A 24,121-nucleotide genomic window follows, 5' to 3' on the forward strand; every position below is an offset into this window, starting at 1 on the left:
TGGGAGTTTAGCTGAGAACACATTGCAATCCCAATGTCACATTGCAATATGAAGGTTGATAGATGCCACATATTGTATTGTGCTTGTCTGCATGCGTGTAGCGTGAAACAATAGTTCCTGTTTGTTTTGTGCTCTGCATTTCGCACTCTGCTTGCAGGATGACGGATACTGATCTTCCAGACTAGCTTCTGCGCTGGGAAGGGGAAAACTCTGATAGGTGGTTGCACACGATACTGCATTCTCATTGGCGTGTATTCCTTTCTCCCAATTGGTCCATCTTAACTGGGCTATGATTGGCGGTCATGTTTTGCAATTGCATTTTCATTGGCGGCGACTGCACTGTCAAGATAATGATTGGCGGTGGGCTCGAATGCTTGCCTTTGATTGAGAGTTAAAGATTATGGGTGGGACCTACTGTCAGCTGGCTGATCTGGGTCCCTTTAAATGTCCCTCAGCTGGAAACTGGAAACAGGAGAGTGAGAAGCGAGTGTTGTTATGACAAACTGAGGGGGGCTGAATATCTCTAATGAACAATTCCATCTGAGCGAGAGAGGAAAAAACACCATCACAAGGGGCAGTTAAAGACAAGAAGAGCAGGCAGTCTCAAACAAAGGAGCAAGTCAATGCTACCATCAGAGGCTGCTGCAGGCACAACCAATTCCATCCTTGCCCTCCATCTGGGCTACACTGGCCAGGTATCCCAGCACTAAGGTGAGACGCCTTGCAACTGCACGGCAATAGAAAAAAAAACCTGTTTTTTTTTGCATCAAACAATAGAAAACCACAAAAATAGAGCAGGACAGCTATCGGGGAAGATATGTATTTGCTATGTTAATTTGCTTACAGAATAATAATAACGAATGCAATATAATAATTAATATTCTACAATGATAACATACGCTCTATAAATACATATATAGTTATATACATATATTAATTGTACATGCGTTAGTCTCAAATATGTGCAGAATATTAATTGTATGTACGCTGGTCTCATGGCAAAGTATATGCACACGCATACATATAAGAACAGTGAGATGATGCCTGTGGACAAGGGAAGATTGCTGGCTGCAGGAATGACAATGGTTTAATATATGTTCATGTAGTGGATGCAATGCAGGGTGAGAGGATGCAAGGTTAATCCTGGCACGAAAGCAGTCGGCTAGTCACCAGGACAGCGGTTTCAGAAAATCCAGCTGATGCTTCTGCCTACCCTCTCGAATTCATTGTGTTACTGCGATGCACGGTTTGTAGTTAATTCAAAAGCGTGCGTCTTTTCTCTAAACATTGCAGTTCCCTTAAAGCGGCATTTTGTTTTACTTAATATGCAGAGTGCAAAAATGCAACGTTTTCGGAGAATTTCAGGAAAAGAAAAACATTCGCCTTTTTCCTTTTAGTTTGGTCTTTGAACGCAATAGTTCAATAAATAATAGGGACCAAAGTGATATGACTGGATTCAACAGGGACGGGGTTTTATTACCTTATGGGGAAAGGAACAAATGTGTTGTTATGGCTCTGTCTCATGAGATTCAAGAAAACAGGTGCTGGAGGCTTGTTTGGCTTTCAAAAATAATCATAATCTTGCAAAAACAAATCTGCATTGTTAAAGATCTCTCTGCATTGGGTGCCATTTGAGGTGTTTTGGGGTTTTTTTTGATCAAGTAGTCCAAGCTGTGTTTATATGAATAGATCAGTTAGTATGTGTTTAAATAGTATTGAGGGTGGGTGAGAATTGCAGGAAGCTTTTACATCAAGACACCCACAACAGTGCAATTGCCATTCACCTGTTCAATGTTGACTGCGAATCTGTTTGAAAATACGCACGATGCTTTTTTCACTCCCCATTTTAATAAACATACTTGACACTGCTATCTGTTGTGGTCATGTTCTGTGGCCACGCCAACATTGAATCTTCCGAATAGTACAGCTGCATCTTCTGTTTGATGTGCCTGATTTTGCGTGTGCGTTTACCTCCTCCTGGTGTTTCTGTAGCCCTGACCGTTTTCTGCTGATCGCCTCTATTCGTACTAATTCCAGTCTTCATGGCCGAGGCAAATTAATGAACATTAAACAGCCTTGATGCTAATGAGTGATCAGCAAGGGGAGACTGAACCTTCAAGGCCCCTTTTATTTAAATAATTAGCAAAAGAAACAGAGACGAGATGCGGAGAATTTTGTGTTACGCAGCGAGTTGTTATGATCAGGAAATGCGGTGGAGGCAGATTCAATAGTAACTTTCAAAAGAGGATTGAAGAATATTTGAAGGGGGAAATTTTGCACAGCTATGGGGAAAGAACAGGGGAAGTGGGACTAATTGGATAGCTCTTTCAAAGAGCTAGCAGGGGCACGAATGGCCTCCTGTGCTGCATCATTCGCTATATAAATCATATATGTCACGCATTTAAAAATCAGAGTACCTTCAGAATGCAAAGGTCTGGGTATTTTACAAATCTTAACATTTCACTAACTGTACGTTTTAATGGTATTGTTTTAATTAAAAGACGCACCATAAATTATGTCCGTTTCCTAAGCTCCTTCATCCTACAGAATCTCCAACCCCCCCTTTAAATATTTTCTGCTCATTGACCCATACATTTTAATCGGTGTCTCTGAATTGCAATGTCAGGATAATCAGTGGGATTAATATTCAGCGTCTCGCTGCAAGGCAGGCTTGAGGTGACGCTTTATTTACAAGGAGACGTTGTAATATTCTTAAAGGCACTGGACTGGGTATTATGGGTGTGTCGCATCAAGCAGGCTGGTCACGCAATATTGGCGATGGATAGAAACGGGAGAGCGAGATATACAGAGATTCAAACAAAGGAGGGATGACAGAGTAAGAGATGGCATTTGAACGGCAGAAAAGAAAAAGAGAGAAATTCAGGGTGAGAAAGATGGAACTACAAGGAGGAAAAGGAAAATTGAGGCACAAAATGAGTAAAATGGAAATTGATGACTAGAGACAGACAAGCATTGATAGATGGAAATGGAGAGAGCAGAAACAGAGAACAGGGGATGATCAATTGGGGACAGAGAGACAGAGATCAGTCCTTTTTCCAGTTTTGCAATTCCTTGAATTAAGGAATCCATCACTCAGTGCCCAGATATCTTTCATCATGTTTAAACGAAAGGTTTGAGCTACCCAAACAAGTCAAACTAAAATACAGACACAGCTGAGTAATTCCAAATATCCCTCTCTCCCCGGCGTTAAAGGTCTTTATGTGAACTGTTTGACACGCGTTTATTTTGTTTCTGGAGAATGAGAAACCTCGCATAATTTTCATCACTGCAACATCACCCGTAGGGCGTGTGATGACGCCTCTCAACACGGCTTTCATCCTTGTATCTCTGCATTTGGTAAACAAACTTTACTGAAAGGGCACTAAGGAACGTGTTAGATTAAACTCGGATCTCCATATTCTCTATAAATGCACTGAATTAGCATCGAGAGATCACAGTTGAGCCCTCCTCTTCTCATTCGCTGTCCAGTAGTGGATATAAATCAGGAGCCGCTCCTTCCATTTTTAGTGCTACTTGAACCAGCCCAGGCAAGGTCAGCTACCTAAACACAGCCCAGGAACTGACAATGGACTCCTGGTCGCTGCGTGGTCCAGTCTCAGACAAAGCAGCTATTTTACTGATTGAGACACTTGGAAAAATCTAGATGGTGGCTTCAATCGCTCAAATTCGGTGTTGACCTGAACTGCATCAGATCTACAATACATATTCTGGACTCCAATGCAGTGCTGAGGGAGAGCATCACTGGGGGGAGGAGCTGGCTTTTGGATGAAACATTAAACCAGTAAAAGATTCCATGGCAGCATTCAAAGACCAGGGACTTTTTTTCATGGTGTACTGACCAACATTGCCAACCACACCAAAAACAGGTCATGTGGTCATTCGTTCACTTTCTGTTTGTGAGATCTCTCTGTGCATAGATCAGTTGCCACATTTGTCTACACATCAGTGACTGCAATTCTATTGTTTCTAAAGATCTTCAAGACTCTGAAGGATGGGATCTATATAAATACATGTTTATATAAATGAGTGCTAGTGTGGGCAATAGTGGATGGCAGGTTTGGTGATATTGGGCAGTTGCTTTTGATGACATGGCGAACCTTAGATTGAATATTTATGATTTGACTCAAAAATGATGGAAATTAAATGGAAATTGATTGACAAAAAGAATAAAAGCAAAATACTACAGATGCTGGAAATCTGAAACAAAAGCAGAAATGCTGGAAAAACTCAGCAAGTCTAACAGTATCTGTGGAGAGAAAAAAAAGAGTTAACGTTGTGAGTCCTTATGACTCTTCAGAGCTAAAGAGAAGAAAAAAAGAATGTTAGGGAAGTGATTTGGTGCAATACCCTCTGACCAAACCTGCAAATTTCTGTACTTAATTTGTGTACTGACATTTGTTGCCAGAGTATTGCAATGTTACATAAAGAGTGCCAGCGGCAATGGAATTAGTGGTGCCCAAGTGACAACAAATCATCTGTCCTAGTCCTAAGAATGATTGTTGTCACAGAGAAGCCCAGTGATTGGTGAACAGCCCAGGATAGGTCATCACTAAAATAGTTTTAGGTCGACAATTGAAGTTTGATTGGAGTGACGGGATGTAAGCCAGTGATTGCAGAAATGTGTTGACAATGCTTCATTTTTCCTATAGGGAGAAAGATCGAAATTCAGAACTGGGAGTGATTTCGATCCACTTTGCCTCCATTAATAGCCATGAATTCTTCGCTAATGACTCGAGGAGCAAGTGATGTTCTGGAGGAGCTCCAGCTGCTCACAGCTCAGAACCTGGAGAGGCTGGAGGTGAATAAATACTACGAGGTGATTAGGGAGCTGGGAAAAGGCACCTATGGCAAGGTTGACCTGGTTATCCATAAGGTCAGAGGTATGTAGCAATTGCAGCTGCAATTTCTTTCTATTTGTAGAGTGACATTTGGGACTGCACTGAAACATCATCTTCCTTTACACCAACTCCTGGTATCAAACAAGAGTCAAGATTGTTAGTGGCCCTGCCACCTAATGCCCATCATCACTGGCCTCTGATGTTTCCCCCACACCATTTCCCAAGGCCTAGGTGACAATTCTCATGCGTATGTTTAAATCCCTTCTTGATCTAATCTCTCTTTGTCTCTGGAATTTTCCCAAGCTCTATGACTCTCCAAGAATAAAGTGTTTGTTTAAACATGGCCTTTTGGTCACCCTGCCCCCTCCTCCCCCACTATTACACCATTGGTTGTTTTGCCTCAGCTGTCTAAGCCCTAAGCTTGGCAGTTTCCTCCCTAAACCTCTACATCTCTCTACCTCCCTCTCCTTCTTTAAAATAAAAGATTTGCATTTATGTCACACCTTTCAGGACCTCAGGAAATCCCAAAGCATTTTACAGCCAATGAGGTACTTTGGAAGTGTAGTCACTGTTGTAATGTAGGAAATGATGGAAGGGGTCATCAACAGTGCCTTTAAGCGAGACTTGCTTAGCAATAACCTGCTTACTGACGCTCAGTTTGGGATCCGTCAGGGCCACGACTGCTACCATCTAGAAGGGCAAAGGCAACAGACACATGGGAACACCACCACCTGGAAGTTCCCCTCCAAGTCATTCACCATCCTGGCTTGGAAATATATCGCCATTCCTTCACTGTCGCTGGGTCAAAATCCTGGAACTGCCTCCCTAACAGCACTGTGGGTGTACCTACACCACAGGGACTACAGCGGTTCAAGAAAGCAGCTCACCGCTGCCTTCTCAAGGGCAATTAGGGGTGGGCAATAAATGCTGGCCTAGCCTGCAATGCCCATATACCGTAAATGAATTTTAAAAATGCGGCAGCCAAATGCACACAGCTAGCTGCCACAAACAGCAATGTGATAATGACCAGATAATCTGTTTTTGTGATGTTGGTTTTGGGTTTGATCTCAGATAATTCCCATGCTCTTCTTAGAAATAATGCCATGGGACATCTGAGGGGGCAGACAGGGCCTTGGTTTTTTTTGTATCGTGGAAAGGCCAGCACCTCTGACACTGCAGCACTCTCTCAATACTGCAATAGAGCATCAGCTTAGATTGTTGTGCTCAAGTCTCTGCAGTGACACTTAAACCCACACCTTCTGACTTAGAGACAAAAGCGATACCAAATAAGCCATAGCTGACACTTAGGGCCCTCTTTAGAACACACCTCTTTGGCCAAGTTTTTGATCACTCCTCCTTATAGCTCCTTCAGTGGCTTGGCATGAATTTCTGCCTAATAACGTTTTTGTGAAGTGCCTTAGGGCATTTTTGCCTTAAGGGTGCCAAATAAATGTAAGTTGTTGTTATTTTTGTTCAGTTGCAATACAAAGTTCCCTCCTGAAAACCCTAGCTTTGTGACTTTACTTCATATCCAATTAACTGATGGCTTATTTTATGCTAGGCGCAACACAAAGTGTATTACAAAACAGAACTCCCTCTGTGTTTACCTGGCAATGTGCAGTGTTACAGCCTAAAATTGTGAAACACACCCAATTACCAAAGTGACATTCACATTATGCTTGTGGTTGCTTTGATTCAGATTGTTAAGTTCATGTAGAGTAATGCTCAACTTCTGATTTACCTGGGTCGTTAACACTGAAGTCTTGGCAACTTCAGTAACCATCAGAGATGTGAGAATCACTGACCAATTCACTGACAGGGTGTGAGGGTCACTGACAAGTTCAGCATTTATTGTCCCAATAGCCCTGAAAAACAACTGAGTGGCTTGCTAGGCCGTTCTAGAGAGCAGTAAAGCATCAACCACATTGCTGTAGGTCTGAAGTCAAGTGTAGGCCAGGCTGGGTAAGGATGGCAAATTTCCTCCTCTAAAGGACATTAATGAAGCAGATGGGTTTTTACAACCTGCATGTTTCAGGGTCACTGATGAGAGATCAGTTCATTCTTCCAGATTCATTTAATTAGCTGAATTTAAATTGTTGTTGTGGTGGGATTCAAACTCGTGGACAGAATTTTTGGGTTGTCAGGTGGCCGCGATCAGCAGGCCCAGTAGCGGCTGGGGAACAGACCGCCCACTACGATCAGCCCCTGACCACGATTTCACGGTGGTTGGCCAGTTAATGAACAGCTAGCGTGAAAGGCATGCTGAAAGGCTCAGCGCTGCCAGAGTGGGGGTGGGCAGAGGAGGGCGAGCGCTGAAGTCAGTGCAGGCAAAGGGCAGCACGGAAGGAAAGCCCCCTAAAGGCAGAGAGCTGCCTCAGGGAGCTGATGAAATTTAAATCAATAAAAACAAAATATAAAATCAGGAAAAAATGTCCACACATCAGAATGAGATACCTCAACATACGGATGATGAAAATTTTTTCAAAACATTTTTAATTAATCACAGAAACCTCATCCCACCTTTGGATGAGGTTCCTGAAAAATGCAAAGGCCGCCTGGCCGATTCGCCGGCCCACCCACCAACCACACTGTTGGACGGGCAGTGAAAAATCACCGTCCATTGCTACTTTAATGGCCTTAATAAGCCTCTTAATTGTTGGCGGCTGCTCTGCTGACTTGCGCGCGCCCGCCGACCAAAATTATCGCACGAATGCACAATGACACTCACTCGATGTCATCGCGTGCTATTTCACACTCGACCATGTCAGGCACGCGCCCACATGCCAAGTGGAAAATTCTGCCCCATGTTTCTGGATCATTAATCTAGGCCTGTGAATTACTAGTCCAGTAACATAACCATTATACACCATATCGTACCCCATTGAGATCTTCATTGCCCACTGCCCCACAGTTTGGCCTAGCTTATATAGCCAGCTACTTGAGGTGACTAGGCTGTAATCTAACACATTGTACCATCCAGACTCCCACAATAAGTTATTGACTAGTTTGGGTCAGGACGTGTGATCCAGACATGTTTATAGACAGAAGAATTGCCAGACTTACTGAGCAGGACCATCAGTGTCTGAAAAGAGAAAATAAAATTTTGCCTTTCAGGAAGTCCCAACGCGCTTTACAATCAATGAAGTCCTTTTAAAGTGCAGTCACTGTTGCAATGTAGGAAACATACCAGTCAATTTGCACAAAGATCCCACAAACATCTAATCCAGATAATGTCTTAGTGATGTTGGTTGAGGGATAATATTGGGCAGAACTCGCTGCTTTTCTCTTAAATAAGGATGCATTATGTCCGCCTGTGAGGGAAGGCTAAGGAAGGACAGGGCCAAAAGACAGCACCTTCAGCAGTGTTGCACTCCCTCAGTACTGACCTGACGTCAGCCTACACTTTGTGCTCAAGTCTCTGGATTGGGATTTGAACACATAACCTTTTGACTCAGAAGCAAGAATGCTATTAACTGAGCCAAGGCTGAATCTACTGAAAGAGAACTGCATCGATGGAAGTGCTGCCCCAACAATGAGATGTTAAACAAAAGGCTTGCCCAATTGAATTGTGACATGAATTGTCACCCAAGCCTGGTCAGGCCTCTGGGCTCCGTTTAGCTTGGTTATTTGGAGATTGAAGCTTGGGCTGTATCTCTACCCTCCTATTTCAGATGAAACACCTTGTCTGCACGTTGATAGGTTGAATTAAGTCTCAAGTATACCACAATACAAACTGAAGATTTGGAAATTCTCATATTCAGGGCGACAATTTGTTCTCTACCAACCCAATGGAATCACAGATTAGTTGGCCATTGATCTTATTATTCTTTCAGAATCTAGCTGTGTGCAACATGGCTGCTGTATTTGTCTACATAATAATAATCACTGTACTTAACAGTAATTCATTATTTGAAGCACCATTGGAACACAGTGAGGTGCTACTTGAAAGTATATCCCAACTTGGCATATGTTAATGTATCTATGGTGCACCTTCAGTGTTTTCTGTATGCCCTTTTTGCTGGTAAGGCGTTTATTTAGAGGGATGTAATTTCTGTTCTTAGGTGTGTCCTTGTCTGGGTGTGGTGGTATAATTTTCAGTCCTTTCTATAAGAGCATGAACTGAACAGAAATGTGACAGTTGGCGTGTTCTAACACAGCTGACAGTTTCAGAATTAGAAACCTGTTGAGGAGTCACGCCATGGGTGGAGAGAGGTCCAGTTATTCCGGGTGATTTGCTATTCAGTAGGAATTTAATTAATCGGCATTATATAGGGATCTGACAATAGAACTATTGATTTTGTGGAGCAGCACTGTAAATGTGTGCATGCGTGTGGGTTTGGGGTTGGGAGGGTAAGGGGGCTCAGGGAAGTTGCAAGCACAAGTTGTTCTTTTTACCTACATCTACAGTTCGTGTGTGTGTGTATATGCATGCATTTGTTTCTGCTCACAACCTGTCTGTGACACTTAAAGCCAGTGGGAAATGCAGATGGGGAGAAATTCTATCTGTCCAACTTGGAAAAGAAATAACTTACATTTATATAGCACCTTTCATTACCTCAAGATATCCCTAAGGATCTTTACAGCCAATGAGGTACTTTTTTGAAGTACAGTCATTGTTGTCCTTTAGGAAATGCAACAGGTAGATTGCACAAAGCAAGCTCCGACAAACAGCAAAGTGATAATAACGAAATAATTTGTTTTTAACAATGATGGTTGAGGGATAAATATTGGTCAGGACACCAGGGAGAACTCCACTGCTCTTCTTTGAAATAGTGCCAAGGGACCCTGTACGCCCACCTGAGAGGGCAGGTTTAACATCACATCCAAAAGGCAGTGCAACATGACCTTAGCACTGCACTGGAGTGTCAGCTTAGATTTTGTGCTTAAGTCTCTAGCATGCAACTTGAACCCACAACCTTATAATTCAGAGGCACGAGTGCTACTACTGATACCATCTAGCATACTCTCTCCCTGTAGGTACATACTCCATTTGCCTAAGCCCAGCGAACCTTAGATGCGCGTTGGCAGTGCTAAGGATGTTCAACCTCCAAGTGCACACAGAGACACAAGCTAAAACCAAGTACTTTACCACAGACAGGATATGTTAATGTACTGGTTATATTACTGGATTAGTAAGTAGTGATGATACCTAGTCTGAAACAGATGGTGATAACTAACTAGTTTTGCCCATTTATTGACATCTTGTGATGCCCAGTTTGCCTTATGTAGCAATATCTGTCTAGCGAAGCCTCAACTGATCCAGAGAACAGCAGTTCAAATCCCAGCAGTGTAATTTAAGAATGTGGATTCAGTGTTTTTTTAAATTGGGAAATAAAAGATTGAGTTATTTGTTAGAATTGTCAAATAAAATGACATAACGTATTGAAATAAAAAGGTTGGTAGCAGTAAAAGTGACCAAGCTGTTGGCTTATTGTAAGAACCTAACTGGGTAAGAATTGGCATCAGATTCCCAAAAAATTGCTGAGGGAGAGCACCAGATATCTAGAATCGGCAAGAAAAATGCAGGAAGGAAATAAGTAGAAATCTTTTTTTATAAGTGAGTTGTTGTGATCTGGAATGCACTGTTTGAAAGGGTGATGAAAGCAGATTCAATCGTAACTTTCAAGAGGGAATTAGATCCTGACCTGAGGAGGAGGCAATTGCAGCATAATGGGGGAAAGAGTGGGGGGAGTGGGACTAATTGGACAGCTCTTTCAAAGAGCTGGCACAGGTGCCATGGGCCAAATGGCCTCCTTCTGTGCAGTACGATTCTGTGATTCCAATGGGCCAACTTTCTGCATCATACGATAGGAACTAGATTAAAGTACTCCCAAATCACACAGTACAGTCAAGGATTCATTTAGTTCAGGCTTATCTCATTGCAGATCAAAAAGATTTAGTCACTGTGCCTGAATTTGACTAATATCCATTAGAAGGAAGAGTCATACAGACTCGAAACGTTAACTGTATTCCTCTCTGTAAATGCTGTCAGACCTGCTGAGTTTTTCCAGGATTTTTTTTGTTTCAGATTTCCAGCATCTGCATTTTTGCTTTTACCCATTAGAATGACTCAAAGGTGAGGAGAGTTCAATTTATATCAAAAAATAAACCGAAGGTTTAGTACAAATCAGAGACACCATAAATGAATGAGGAAATAAAGGATTAGAAAGCCAAAACCAACTATTTTTCTCAGCGCAAATCTGGTTTTGTTTCTTTCAGTTCACAACAAGGCTTTCTATCCTATATGTCCCTACCCGACTGTCTGTATTCCTAATTACTTGGCTCGAAATATGGTGTCCAACTCTGCTTGGATGTAGTCCTGGAGATTACATCACTTGCTTTCCCACCTCCAGCTGCTCCACCCAATCAAACAGTCTTTTCTTCCATCTCTGATATTTTCATAATTTATAAAAATAAGGCTTCCATGAAAATTGGGAAAAGCACCACGCACTTTTTTTGAGTGTCCTGATGATTTTTCTCCTGGGATTGCTCACAGCAGCATCCTGAAGATTTATCTTTGATTCCTGAGGCTTCGGCTGGCAGTGCCACCCTGAAACTACCCAATATAGCAGGTTCTATAGCCTTGTTCATCTGCATCATTAGTTGAAGGTGTTCAAATCTCTGTACAATGAACTAGGAAGTGTGGTTGTGTCTGGTGCTGTTCCAGGGCCAGACCATGTCCAAGCCTTTAGGACTCAACAATGGGTCCTTCAAACTTTGTAACTCTGCAATCCCAATTTGTACTCAGCAAGGTCCTATTTGGACACTGAGCTCCCTCAAATGGCAAGAAGTAGTACTGCAGCTTTTCAGTGTCCTCTACTGGTCCAATGATTCACACCTGATGCCTTCTACAGGCATTGAGACGTCTAAGCACAAAGAGAGTATACAGCTCAGATCTCCCTCTGGTGTGAATTTTTCTTGAGCGAAATATCGCAGATTTAACTGTAGTCGTCTCTCATCCTCATATTCAAATCTCTCCATGACCCCGTCCCCTCCTTGCCTCTGTAACTTCCTCCAGCTCTACAACACTCTGAGATCTTTGCATTCCTCTAATTCTGGCCTCTTGTGGATATTTATATTTATCTTGTTTTCTTATTTCTCCTCTACCTCCCTTTCATGGGGAGGGTGGTGGGTTTATTGTTGCTTCAGGTTGCCACCTTTAGCAGGGAAGCAGTGTACAAGGGTGGGTAGGAGAGCAGATAAGCAGCAAATGTTGTTACTGGTAGCTAGCACTTTGCCCTTCCATGGTTTCTTGAGGGAGAGTTATGAAAATATAAATGGAATGAAGTTTGACACTACCATTGAGCACTTGACTACCATCTGGATCAAACTGGTATAATCAGACTGTTACGTTGATTACTTTAGTCAAACATGATATGGTTCCCAGGCTCCATTAGACAATGAATGAACAGATTGGAAACATTTGTATTTATATAGCATTTTTCAGGACCGCCGGATGGCTCAAAGCTTTTTACAGCCAATGAAATGCTTTTTGAAGCGTAGTCACTGTTGTAATGTAGGAAATACAGCAGTCAATTTACGCTCAGCAAACTCCCATAAGCAGCAATGTGATAATGACCAGATAATATGTTATGTAATGTTGCTTGAGGAATAAATATTAGCCATGGGATAACTCCCCTCCTGTTCTTCAAATTAGCATCATGGGATCTTTTACATCCACCTGAGCAGGCAGATAAGTCCTCAGTTAAATAGCTTATCTGAAAGCCAGCACCTCCAACAGTGCAACACTCCCTTAGTACTGCACTGGAATATCAGCCTTGATTTTTGTGCTCAAGCCTTAGAGTGGGACTTGAACCCAGAACCTTGTGACACAGAGGCAACCACAGCCACCACTGCAACTAATAGCATTATGTTCCAGATTGGAGCAATTCTGTCATGCCGCAGACAAGTGAGATGTGGTTTCCGCCTCCAACCTGTGGCACACAGAGTCACAAATCCCAGCCAAGCTAGACAATAGGTGCAGGAGATGGTCATTCGGCCCTTTGAGCCTGCTCTGCCATTAAGTATGATCATGGCTGATCCTCTATCTCAACACCGAACTCCTGTGCTCACCCCTTACCCCTTGATGCCTTTAGAGTCCAGAAATCTACCTATTTCCTTCTTAAATATATTCACTGACTTGGCCTCCACAGCCTTCTGTGGTAGAGAATTCCATAGGTTCATCACCCTCTGAGTGAAGAAGTTTCCCCTCATCTCAATCCTAAATGGTCTACCCCATATCCTGAGACTGTGACCCCTTGTTCTAGACCCCCCCCACAGACAGAGAAAATATCATCCCTGCATCCAGTCTGTCCATTCCTGTCAGAATTTTATAGGTTTCAATGAGATCTTCTCTCATTCTTCTAAACTCCAGTGAATACAGGTCTTGTCGGCCCAATCACTCCTCATACGACAATCCTACCATCCCAGGAATCAGTTTGGTGAACCTTCGCTGCACTCCCTCTATGGCAAGTGTATCCTTTCTTAGGTAAGGAGACTAAAACTATACACAGTACTCCAGGTGTGGTCTCACCAAGGTCCTGTACAGCTGCAGTAAAACACCCTTGCTCCTGTACTCAAGTCCTCTCGCAATGAAGGCCAGCTGTCTTCTTAACTGCTTGCTGCACTTGCATGCTTTCAATGCTTGGTGTACCAGGGCACCCAGGTACCTTTGTACATCAACATTTCCCAATCTATCACCATTTAAATAATACTCTGCCATTCTATTTTTCTTCCAAATCCACATTATACTGCATCTGCCATGTATTTTCCCACTCACAGCCTGTCTAAATCACCTCTTAACACCTTCTACATTGCTCACATTTCCACCAAGTTTCATGTCGTCAGCAAACTTGAAAATATTACATTTGGTTACCTCATTCAAATCATTGATATATATTGTGAATAGCTGGGGAGCAAGCACTGAGCCCTGGGGTACCCCACTAATCACCGTCTGCCACTCTGAAAAGACACATTTATTCCTACTTTCTGGGAAGAATTGTCCTCCCGTCGGGGGGGGGGGGGGGGGGGGGGGGCGGCGGCTGTGTGGGGACAGGCAGGGGCGGGCGAGGACCCGATCGGTGCCCCTGATCGGGTCTGCGCCATTTTACATGGGCGGGCCAATTAAGGCCTGCCCAGAGTGATGTGCTCCCGAAAGCGCTGAGCGCTCCATGTGTGGGCGGGTGTGGGGGTTCCCTGAGTCAAGGCCTGTGCTCTTTCACACATGTGCGCGAAAGAGCGCAGAAATCTCCCTGAGGCACAGAGGTGCCTCAGGGAGATTAGTTTAAGTTTTTAAAATTTTAATGAAAGAAAAAATTTTAAGATATGTCCCCTCATGTGACAGTGTCACATGAGCTGGGACATGTCAATGAACACTAATGAAAAAATTTATTTAATTTACATACCCTTCATGAAACCTCATCCTGCCCGTGGATGAGGTTCCATGAAAAATGCAAAGGCCACTTGGGCTCTTCGCATGCCCGCCAACCTTAAGGTTGGACGGGCAGCTCAGTTTATTAGTTTAATTGATATTTAAATGGCCTTAATAGGCCTTTGACAGTTCGGCGGGCGCACAGCCGTACTGAAAATCTAAATGACACACGGTGACATCAGGACTCCCACTCAATGTCACTGCGCATCATTTTATGCCTCAGCAAGCGAGCCCTGCCCCTGCTCGCCAAGCCGAAGATTCAGGCCTCTGTTTCCTGTCTACTAACCAATTCTCAATCCATGCCAATATATTATCCCCAATCCCATGTGCTTTAATTTTACACACTAACCTTTTATGTGGGACTTTATCAAAAACTTTCTGAAAACCCAAATTTGCCACATCCACTGGTTCTCCCTTATCTATTCTGGTAATTACGCCCTCAAAGAACTCCAGTAGGTTTGTCAAACATGATTTCCCTTTCCTAAATCCATGTTGACTTTGTCTAATCCCGTTGATATTTTCTAAGTGTCCTGTAATCAATCCTTTCTAATAGACTCTAGCATTTCCCCTACTACTGAGGTTAGGTTAACTGGTCTGCAATTCGCTGTTTTCTCCCTTCCTCCTTTTTTAAATAGTGAGGTTACATTTGCTATCCTTCAATCTGCTAGGACTGTTCCTGAATCTATAGAATTTTGGAAGATGACAACCAACACAGCCACTATTTCCACTGCCACCTCCTTTAGTAACCTGGGATGTAGATTATCAGGCCCTGGGGATTTACGGCTTTCAGTCCTATTAATTTCTCCAGCCCTATTGTTTTAGTAATACTAATTTCCTTCAATTCCTCCTTCTCACCAGACCCTTGATTCCTTAGTATTTCTGGGAAGTTATTTGTGTCTTCTTCCATGAAGACAGAACTGAAGTAGTTGTTTAATTGCTCTGCCATTTCCTTGTTTTCTATTATAAATTCTCCCGTTTTTGACTGTACAGACCTACATTTGTCTTCACTAATCTTCTTCTTTTCACATACTTATAGAAACTTTTACAGTTTGCTTTTATGTTTCTTGCAAGTTTACAAGAAACTTGTAAATTTCTTTTTTTCCCCTCTTAATCAACCTCTTGGTCCTCCTTTGCTGAATTCTAAACTGCTCCCAATCCTAAGGCTTACTACTTTTTCTAGCAACTTTATATGACTTATCTTTGGATCTAATACTATCTTTAATTTCTTTTGTTAGCCATGGTTGGGCCACTTTTCCTGTTGTGTTTTTGCGCCAGAAAGGAATACATAACTATTGCAATGCATACATTCCTTCCTTAAATATTAGCTTCTGGGATTCAACCTGCAGAAGCGAAGCCCTTCCACAGAGTGAAGAAGGGAAAGTATGAGGGGAAATGTCCTGATTCGGCCTTCTCGTAGTCGATCAAGTGCCGCAGGTTGCTTGTGCACCCTTCTGTCTGCAGACTGTGAATGGCACAGGGAGAGAAAGAGAAGTGGAAAAAAAAACCTCAGTAATGTCAACACCAGACCTAACCTGAGAGTATACTGAGGGATAATTGAGACTGCATATAGCCTTAGATGCACCACATGTTCAACCATTCCACAGAGTGCTGACATCCTAATTAAATATTATGGGGCTTATTTATTTCCAAAAAAGCTCCTTAGAACCTCTTAATTTATTAACCTAATTTAGTCCAGCATATCTGGTGTTGCATATTGGAAGTCAAGGTCAAGCCAGACTTCAGCCAAAACCAAGGTTAGAGGATAATAATTGCAGGCTGCATAGGTATAAAGTATTGTTTAAGATATTTTTATAAAATATTTTGTCATTAAGTTAAATAATATATAATCAATCTGTGAAGCAAAGAAGTTGGAGCATAGGAACTTCTCTGTAGTACAGATAGTGTGACTGGGAGATGCAATAATGAGGTGTAGAGCACCACTGCTGGTGAGAGGGTAAAATTATAGTATGACAACTTTACATCAGCAACTTCCATTAGAAATGGGAATATAGGAGCTTATAATGGCAAATATGACACAATAGTGTAACATTTACAAAACATGCTCAGGGCTTCTGGAGGTAGAGTTTATTTTCGACTTTGACTCCATTGGATTCAGGTTTAGACACTGGAATATCCTGGCCTGTTGTCTGAAGGGACTCTGGTGGGATAATTTCCTGAGTTTAATTTGCTGGCAGGAACCTCGCTTGGGCAATTTGCAGTCAGCACAGAAGCAGAACAGTCACCCTTCTCAGAATTAGAGCTGCATTTGGGATAAAAACAGAAAATTCTGGAAAAACTCATAGGTCTGATAGCATCGGTGGAGAGAAACAGAGTTAACATTTCAAGTCCGTATGATTCTTCTTCAAAGCATTTGGGAGTTGGCTTATGAAGAGCCATGAGCCAATCTCATTGTCACTGTAACCACAGAAATACTGCCATTTGATCCGACCAATCTGATCTGCCCACATAACAGTAATTCACCACATTTCAAGCAAATCCATTGTGCATGAAGTACTTTGAGACATTTCAGGGATGTGCTATAAGGCATGTGATATACCGGAAATAGAGGACAGGAAAGTTAAGAAAGCCCGCAGTCTGAATACTCAATAGTAATATGTAACATATATTGTTCTATGGTTGACAAACATTTGGGTTTTAAGAAGCAGCACAGAGCTGCAGGAGTACCAAAACCTCCAATAAGAGACAAAGTTCCTGATTATACTCTGTGTGTAACAGTGCAGACACCATTCAGTTGGAGTGGGCACGCAGTCCTTTGTAAGCAGTAAATACGCACATTTCTACAGTGTCTTTTATGTTAAAAATACACAATGAATTCCTTTTATTGAAAGAAATGACTGTTGCTATGGAAACAACATGATATACCCCATACTGTTTAACATCCCACAGCTTGCAGCAAATACCCAAGGAGACTCGTGACCCATTCATGGGTGGGAGCGTTTCTTGCGGTTGTTTGCAGTGTTGCATCCTTCCCACAGCTTATTTCCCATCCTAACCTGATTCAAGAGACCAATTTCATTCCCTTGATTGCTCCTCCACAGACTATTCAAACTGTCACATATTCAACATCGATTCCCACTTCACACCCGCCAGCAACCATTCATCAGTAATGATACAAAACATCTCGTGTGTCCAAATAAGTTAAAATTGGGTTCAAGGTTCCTCAGATCGAATGGCAGGCATGTCATCAATGAGTCAGTGAATAAAATTATCTATTCTCTTCTCACTTCAGGTACCAAAATGGCCTTGAAGTTCCTGAGGAAGAAGACCACCAAACTAAAGAGCTTCCTCAGAGAGTACAGCATCTCCCTCTATCTGTCAGCTTCACCTTTCATCATTGACATGTTTGGGATAGCCTTTGAAACTGATGAATATTATGTGTTTGCCCAGGAATATGCGACAGCGGGGGACCTGTTTGATATCATTCCTCCCCAGGTACACACCACCTTCAACAGCAATCAGATACCAAACAGCGTTGTGCTTGGCCTTTTCCTCTCTAGCTTCCTTTACTTCTTTTGGTCATTTTTTTGCTATCCAGTTATCTGCATTGCACAAGACACAATCCTTTATCAAATCATACTTAAAAATTATGTTTGAGAGTTTTCTTTAGAATAAAGTAAAATTGAAAATCATTGTTCAAAATCAGTTATCTTGTCTTACTTAAATTTGAGGATATGTTATGTTATCCCTAGGTCTTAAATCACCCATTCCTGTTGTCCCTGGATCTGAAGTCCTGAATTTCAGGTCTTCCATCTTATTATCCACTGGTTTGAGGTCCTCCATCCCATTATGTTTGGTTTACAATCCTCTAATCTACTAACCTGACTTTTGGAATTGTTCATTTCACCTTCCTTAATTTGAGATCTCTATCCTACTATCCGTAGTTCGGAAATCCTCCATCATCTTTAAGTTTCAAGACTACCTTTCCATGAAACCCTGCGTTCAAGAGTCTCCATCTCACTATCCCAAGATTCAAGGACCTCCATCTCAATATCCTTGGGTTTGGGTTCCTCCATCCCATGGTTGTTAGGATTGAAGTCCTTCATCTCAATGTGTCTGATGTCACATGTGGTTAATGAAGAATCCACTAATTGTAATGTATGTTTTATTGCTTTGTCTAAGGTTGGCCTTCCTGAACAGATTGCCAAGCGCTGTGTGCACCAAGTTGCCTTAGCTCTAGACTATCTTCACAGCAGGAAGCTGGTACACCGTGACATCAAACCAGAGAACATCCTCATCTTTGACAAGGAGTGCCGCAAAGTTAAACTGTCTGATTTTGGGATGACTCGTCGGGCTGGCACTCCTGTCAAACGGGTGAGTGGTACCATCCCTTATACCGCCCCAGAGCTCTGCGATGCCTCCAAACATGAGGGCTTCTCAGTGGATTACAGCATTGATGTCTGGGCTTTTGGAGTGCTACTCTTCTGCATGCTCACAGGAAATTTCCCCTGGGAGAAAGCCCTACTGTCAGACTCTTTCTATGATGAGTTTGTAAGATGGCAGAAGCGCAGAGGTGCCAGCGTGCCATCTCAATGGAGGCGGTTCACCGACGATGCTCTCCGCATGTTCCGGAAACTTCTGCCCGTTGAACCAGAGAGGAGGTGCTCTGTCAAGGAGATCTTCAGATACCTGAGTTATCGGTGGATGCTGGACACGGATTGTAATAACAGCATTGCTGATGTGAGCTCTTCCTCTGAAGAAGATCTGGTGGCCAGGATGAAGCAACAGAGCTTGTCCCCTGTCTGCAATGTTGCCAAGAGCGCAATTTCTGTGGAAACGCCATCCTCGCGCTTCTCCTCCATGACAACATCTAGCTCCCTCTCATCTAACAACAGCTATGAGAGAACAACAAGGGAGAGCAGCAACACCAGAATTCTGGTTGCCACACCCATTGAAATCTGTGTCTAGATTACACTGCGCAGTGTCCAAGATGCAGGTGGCTTCAAATGTGATAGGAAACGCATTTTAAAGAGTAACAAACTTATTATTAAGGAAATGTTGCTTCGGAAGTCAACATGGGCTGCCAACTGGGCTCAAACTCAGGCTTCCTGTGGAGCTCTGTGTCAGACATGGCTCTTCCGAGCTTTCACCCTAAGCTGATTCTTACCAATTATGACTGAGTTGCTTTGTGTCTTTGGGTCAGTCAAGCTGAGAGGTGCGAAGCGTAGCAATTGGCCCAACCCTAACACTTTTAAAGCAATATGCTCAATCTGTGTTGATGCTATGGGTGACACCAAGAGAGAAAGCAGCACAACGGTCCAAAGAACTGGGTGGGACCGCAACAAGGATCTCGACCGATTAGGATCAGTTCCTGTGCAAGGATCCTTCTTTGTATTATATGTTAAGAGTGAAAGACAAGGACATTGCCTAATGATCAAACTGTGGCAGCTGCTACTATTCAAATGACTTTCTTCCTAAGGGCTGGTTAGTGTTCACCAGGAGAATGGATCACTTGGCACAAGTCTTAACTATTTACACTGATCTTTCACTAATATGACTGCCACTTCCTGAATCAGATCATGCTAATTTATTCTTCTTGGTTTTTAAAATTTTAATATTAACCTTTTTCTTATTTTGCAGCCTTCACCCTCTACCCTACCCTGGCACGGCCAGCATGTTAAGCTGCTAAATGTCCTAACATCTCATTTAATAATCAGTATAATGGACTGACTTTACAAGACCATGAGGTTAATATGGATTGAGCAAAAACAAATAACATTTGAGGTAATTTCTAGAATTTAGGAAGTCAAGAGATCAATTAGCTCAGTGCAACAATCTCAGGCAAAAGGATATGCTCTTGTGACAATTTAAAGATAATTATTAATGAGACCTGAAAGAGTCCAAGCCACATAAACCCCCTCAAATGTTTCCCGTCTCCCTTTGTTCTGGTATGGACTAGATGGGCTGAATGGCCTGTTTCTGCATCTCTCTTTTGCATTACTGCGTGCTTGAGAAGGCTTTCTACTGCATTGCCTCTCCTTCTGTGTCGCACTGTGACTGTAACAGTGAGGCCTAAATGGGATTGCTACTGCGGTGCTCCTGCCCACCGTACTGTTTATTCCTTCACCACATCTGTAATGGGTAAGCTCATGGCAGTGGTGGGCTCATGTGTAATTGGTCAGATTACAGTTAACCCACAGATTAACAAGGAGCTAATCTGCAGAGAGACCAGGAGCTGGACAAAACTGCATTAGAATAATAAGAAAATGAAGGAAGAAGAAAATCAATGTGTTTTGGGTTAAAGAGACAGAAGGAGACTGCAATGTAACTCATTTAGTTCAACAAGTACTTAGCCCACACAATGTCCAAAAGAGTTGAGTTAAACCTCTGCTTTGTGAAGCCCAGAGGATGGGAGCCCCATGTGTCCACCTACTAAAAGCTAGGCAACTCCAGGTATGCTGTGATTAGCCTGAGAGTTTCCTAATTGGGCATTTCATTCTCTTTTCTCTCTTGGACTAAAGCACATCTGATGCATGGATTATGAATGGGGAGCACGGAGCTCTAACTGTTGTGGGACCAGTGACACCTGCAGCTAGGAAGTTCTCACCCATTGGTCTTTGTATATTTCGGACTGAAGGTGATAAGAGTTAGGAAGATCTAGTTTTACATATCACCAAAAGGGAGGCAAGAACAATGGAAGGTGGTAATTTTACTGTGGGAGAGGGCAGATGAGTTAGTGTCCAGTGTTAGTAAAGGTATCAGATTTTTAATCTCAGCAGGGTCCTTGACTGTATCACACTATAGTGATTGTGGACACTGAGGGTGTTTTTAGCCTAACCTGCCCAGAGGAAAACTGACGGGATCCACTGAAGTCAACTGAAGTGTAATCAGGCAGGGGGTGCAAAGCAGATGACAGATGCAATCCCACCAGTGGATTGGGTTAGAGTGTTGTTATTATGATAAAGCTCATTCTCTTACTTGTGGGTCGATAGCAGGGTACTCTCTCAGATAGTCAGCATTGCCAGCCAGTATCTTCCAGTCACCCAATCCTTTTGCCTTCTACTTGGCTAACAAGCACTGAGTACATTTATGTTCAATGCAACAAAGTCCTGACAACCAATCAGATCATTGAAAATCAACTTTGCCTGCCAGGAAGAAATCCAGTTAACAATGCAAAAAAAACCTCAATGAGAAAAGATCCACTGGGGCTAATTGTATCTCAGGCCACTAGAACAAAAATTAGCAAGCAGTAAAGAGATAGACATGATCTAATCCGTAGCAACCGTTTGAGGAGACACTTGGCCAACCTAGGCCAATGGACCTTTGGCATGGCATCACATCACCATGCTTACCGTTGCTAGGCTGTTGTTATGTTTTTGACTTCTAGACTCAGAGATCCTGTTGCCTGTCAGTATCTCCCAATCCCTTACCCAGCAACCCTCACAAAAATATATATTTGAGTTTGTGTATCTAACAGATCACAATCCTTATGTATCTTCACTGTGCTTACAAAAAGTGTTCCTAATGTTAACATATGTGCAATATGTATGAAATTGTACCACATTTAACATATAATTTTACAATGGATTGTTATATCTATTTTTTTTATTGATCTGAAAAATGAAAACATAGGGCTATGAAACTGATGTCGTAAAGAGAGCTTTACGTACCTTACCTGATGTGCTCTACATTTGTATTAATTCTACAAAGACACTCAAGAGTATCACCGAGCTGTGAGAAGGGGCTGGAGGATAGACCAGTCCAGCGAGGTTTGGTCTACGTGACCCTGGAGAGAGTGGGACTAAGTCCTCTCTCTCTTTTATTGTTACCAGGTCGCATTCGTGCCCAGCCAAGAAGGCAGCAGCTTGGCAGTGGCAAGGACCAATAGACTGCTGCACAATCCTTAACGTGAAATTTGAAAGGAATAATTCTTGAAAGAAAACATCGACTGAAGACACGTGGATGAAAGCCGCAAAAACTTATTTGCAAAGACTATATTTGAACTGGGAATCTTAGTTGACCAATGCCATGCTTTGCGCTAATGATTGGCAGAGGTGCCAATCAGCCTAGATGGTCAATATACATCATCCCGCATTAGAAATGCACTCAGTTGCTTCTTGTAGACAGTACAACACTCCCATAGAGCAGCAAGGACCTCCCCATGTAGACCCAGTCTCCAAGATGTAGTAGGGGCCATTGTGCCACCGAACTTTGTGTTTGAATTTCAGTGCAGTGGGTGTGTTTCTGTTCAAAACTTCTCGAAGTTTCGTTCCTCAGTGAATGGTGTGTGGTTTTAACTGTCTGTGGTTTTGTGACAGCGATGCGTCCTTTTAGTATCCAGAGTTTTAGCTCTTAGCTAAAATGTTTCCCGAGCTCTTTGAGCCATAAGATCGATTCAATGGTTGCAATACAATTTGTCTTCCTGTAAGACTTTCTTTATAATTTGATTAAAATTACCTAAAAATAACACCCCTAGTCAAGTCCCTTTGTTGGAATAAAGGAACAGAGAGTGCACACTACATGACAGGAATGGGGAGAGCACAGTACATGAAAAAGTATAGAGAGAGCATGGGACATGATACATAAAGGGAGAGAGTTTGGTGCATGACATAAATATGGAGAATTCACAGTGCACAAGAGATAAGAAGCAAGCATGATGCACATCAGAAATAGGGAGCGAACACAGGATAAAAATAAGGATAAATATGGCAAATGATAGGAATAGGGAGCGAGTAGTATGTATGCAGAAATGGGGCGGGCATATGATCAGAAAGAAATACAGATTATGTACAATATCTGCAGAATATGGAGAGAACGTAACACATGACAGAAATATGGCAAGAACACGGTACATAGCAGACATATGCAGAATGTAGGATATTGTCAGAACTGGAGTGACAAATATGTTGGTTGAAGGATCAATATTAGCCAGGGCATATTGAAGAACGACGATGTGATTCTGTAGTTAAAATATCACAATGAAGGAGAATTACTCTGGTCTTTGTGTACCAACTTTGTAAGCTCAATCAATAAAATGCTTACAGTGGCTTAAAAATTACAACGTGCAACCCTTTGGTGTCTGCTGAGACTGCATATTGGGAAATGATGCACACCCAGCCAATGGTTCTTTGAAACAGGATGAAGGGCATAAGTCTGACTTTCCACAAAGACTAATACTGGAAATGATAGAACAGGAGCCTGTTTGATAACATGTAGGAACATCAGGGCAATAAGAACAGGAAAAGGCCATCAGATCCTCGAGCCTACTCCGCCATTCAATTAGGTCATGGCTGATCTGCCCTTCGACTCCATTTCCCCACTTTTGCTCTATATCCCTTAATGCCCTTACCTAACAAAAATCTATTAATCTCATTCCTGCAAGTTCCAATTGTCCCCCAGCATTCACACCCTTTTGAGGGAAAGAGTTCCAGATTTAAACTGTCTTTTGTGTGAAAAAGTGCTTGTTAATTTTCTTCCTAACAGGCCTAGCTCTAATTTTAAGGTTATGTCTCCTCGTTCTTGATTTCCCCACCAGAGGAAATAGTTTCTCTGTATCCACCCTGTTAAATCCTTTTAACATTTTAAAAATCCTGATCAGATCACTGTTCAATCTCCTGTACTTGAGGGTACAAGCCAGCTTTATGCAGCCTGTCCTCAAAATTTAATCCTCAGTATCTCAGTTCCATTCTGATCTAATGTGTACTAGCCATGGAAATATGCTGGAAGCAACTCACAGTCATCATAAAGGCATCAAATAAAACAAATGTGGCTTTCATTGAACATGGCCTCTCCACATCCACCGTGACTGTCACAGGTAAGCCCATTTCTGATCGCTTCCTTCTGTTGCTCTCCAGCCACAAATCTCCTTCCCCTT

At 42.4% G+C, this 24,121-nt stretch overlaps 1 protein-coding gene across 2 annotated transcripts; it reads left to right on the plus strand.

Moving 5' to 3' along the window:
- The first annotated feature begins 488 nt into the window (after positions 1 to 488).
- LOC144699667 (serine/threonine-protein kinase SBK1-like) lies at positions 489 to 23,291 on the plus strand. Of its 2 annotated transcripts, none has more exons than XM_078570795.1 (4): positions 489 to 711; positions 4,671 to 4,901; positions 17,540 to 17,742; positions 18,430 to 23,291. In XM_078570795.1, exons 2-4 carry the CDS (start codon positions 4,733 to 4,735, stop codon positions 19,213 to 19,215), a joined length of 1,158 nt encoding a protein of 385 aa, XP_078426921.1. In that variant the 5' UTR covers positions 489 to 711; positions 4,671 to 4,732; the 3' UTR covers positions 19,216 to 23,291. The 2 variants fall into 2 exon arrangements, with proteins under 2 accessions (XP_078426921.1, XP_078426922.1); XM_078570796.1 differs by having other exon boundaries at positions 4,731 to 4,901.
- Positions 23,292 to 24,121: the final 830 nt, after the last annotated feature.

The sequence above is a fragment of the Cetorhinus maximus genome, chromosome 24, assembly GCF_964194155.1.
Source record: "Cetorhinus maximus chromosome 24, sCetMax3.hap1.1, whole genome shotgun sequence".
NCBI classification, from domain to species: Eukaryota; Metazoa; Chordata; class Chondrichthyes; order Lamniformes; family Cetorhinidae; genus Cetorhinus; species Cetorhinus maximus.

What these genes read in the sequence shown, in the direction of transcription:
- LOC144699667 (XM_078570795.1), top strand. Translation starts at nt 4,733, where the DNA reads ATGAATTCTTCGCTAATGACTCGAGGAGCAAGTGATGTTCTGGAGGAG. An exon ending in GGTTATCCATAAGGTCAGAG is followed by an intron (nt 4,902 to 17,539) that starts GTATGTAGCAAT and finishes TTCTCACTTCAG; the next exon opens with GTACCAAAATGGCCTTGAAG. An exon ending in TTGATATCATTCCTCCCCAG is followed by an intron (nt 17,743 to 18,429) that starts GTACACACCACC and finishes GCTTTGTCTAAG; the next exon opens with GTTGGCCTTCCTGAACAGAT.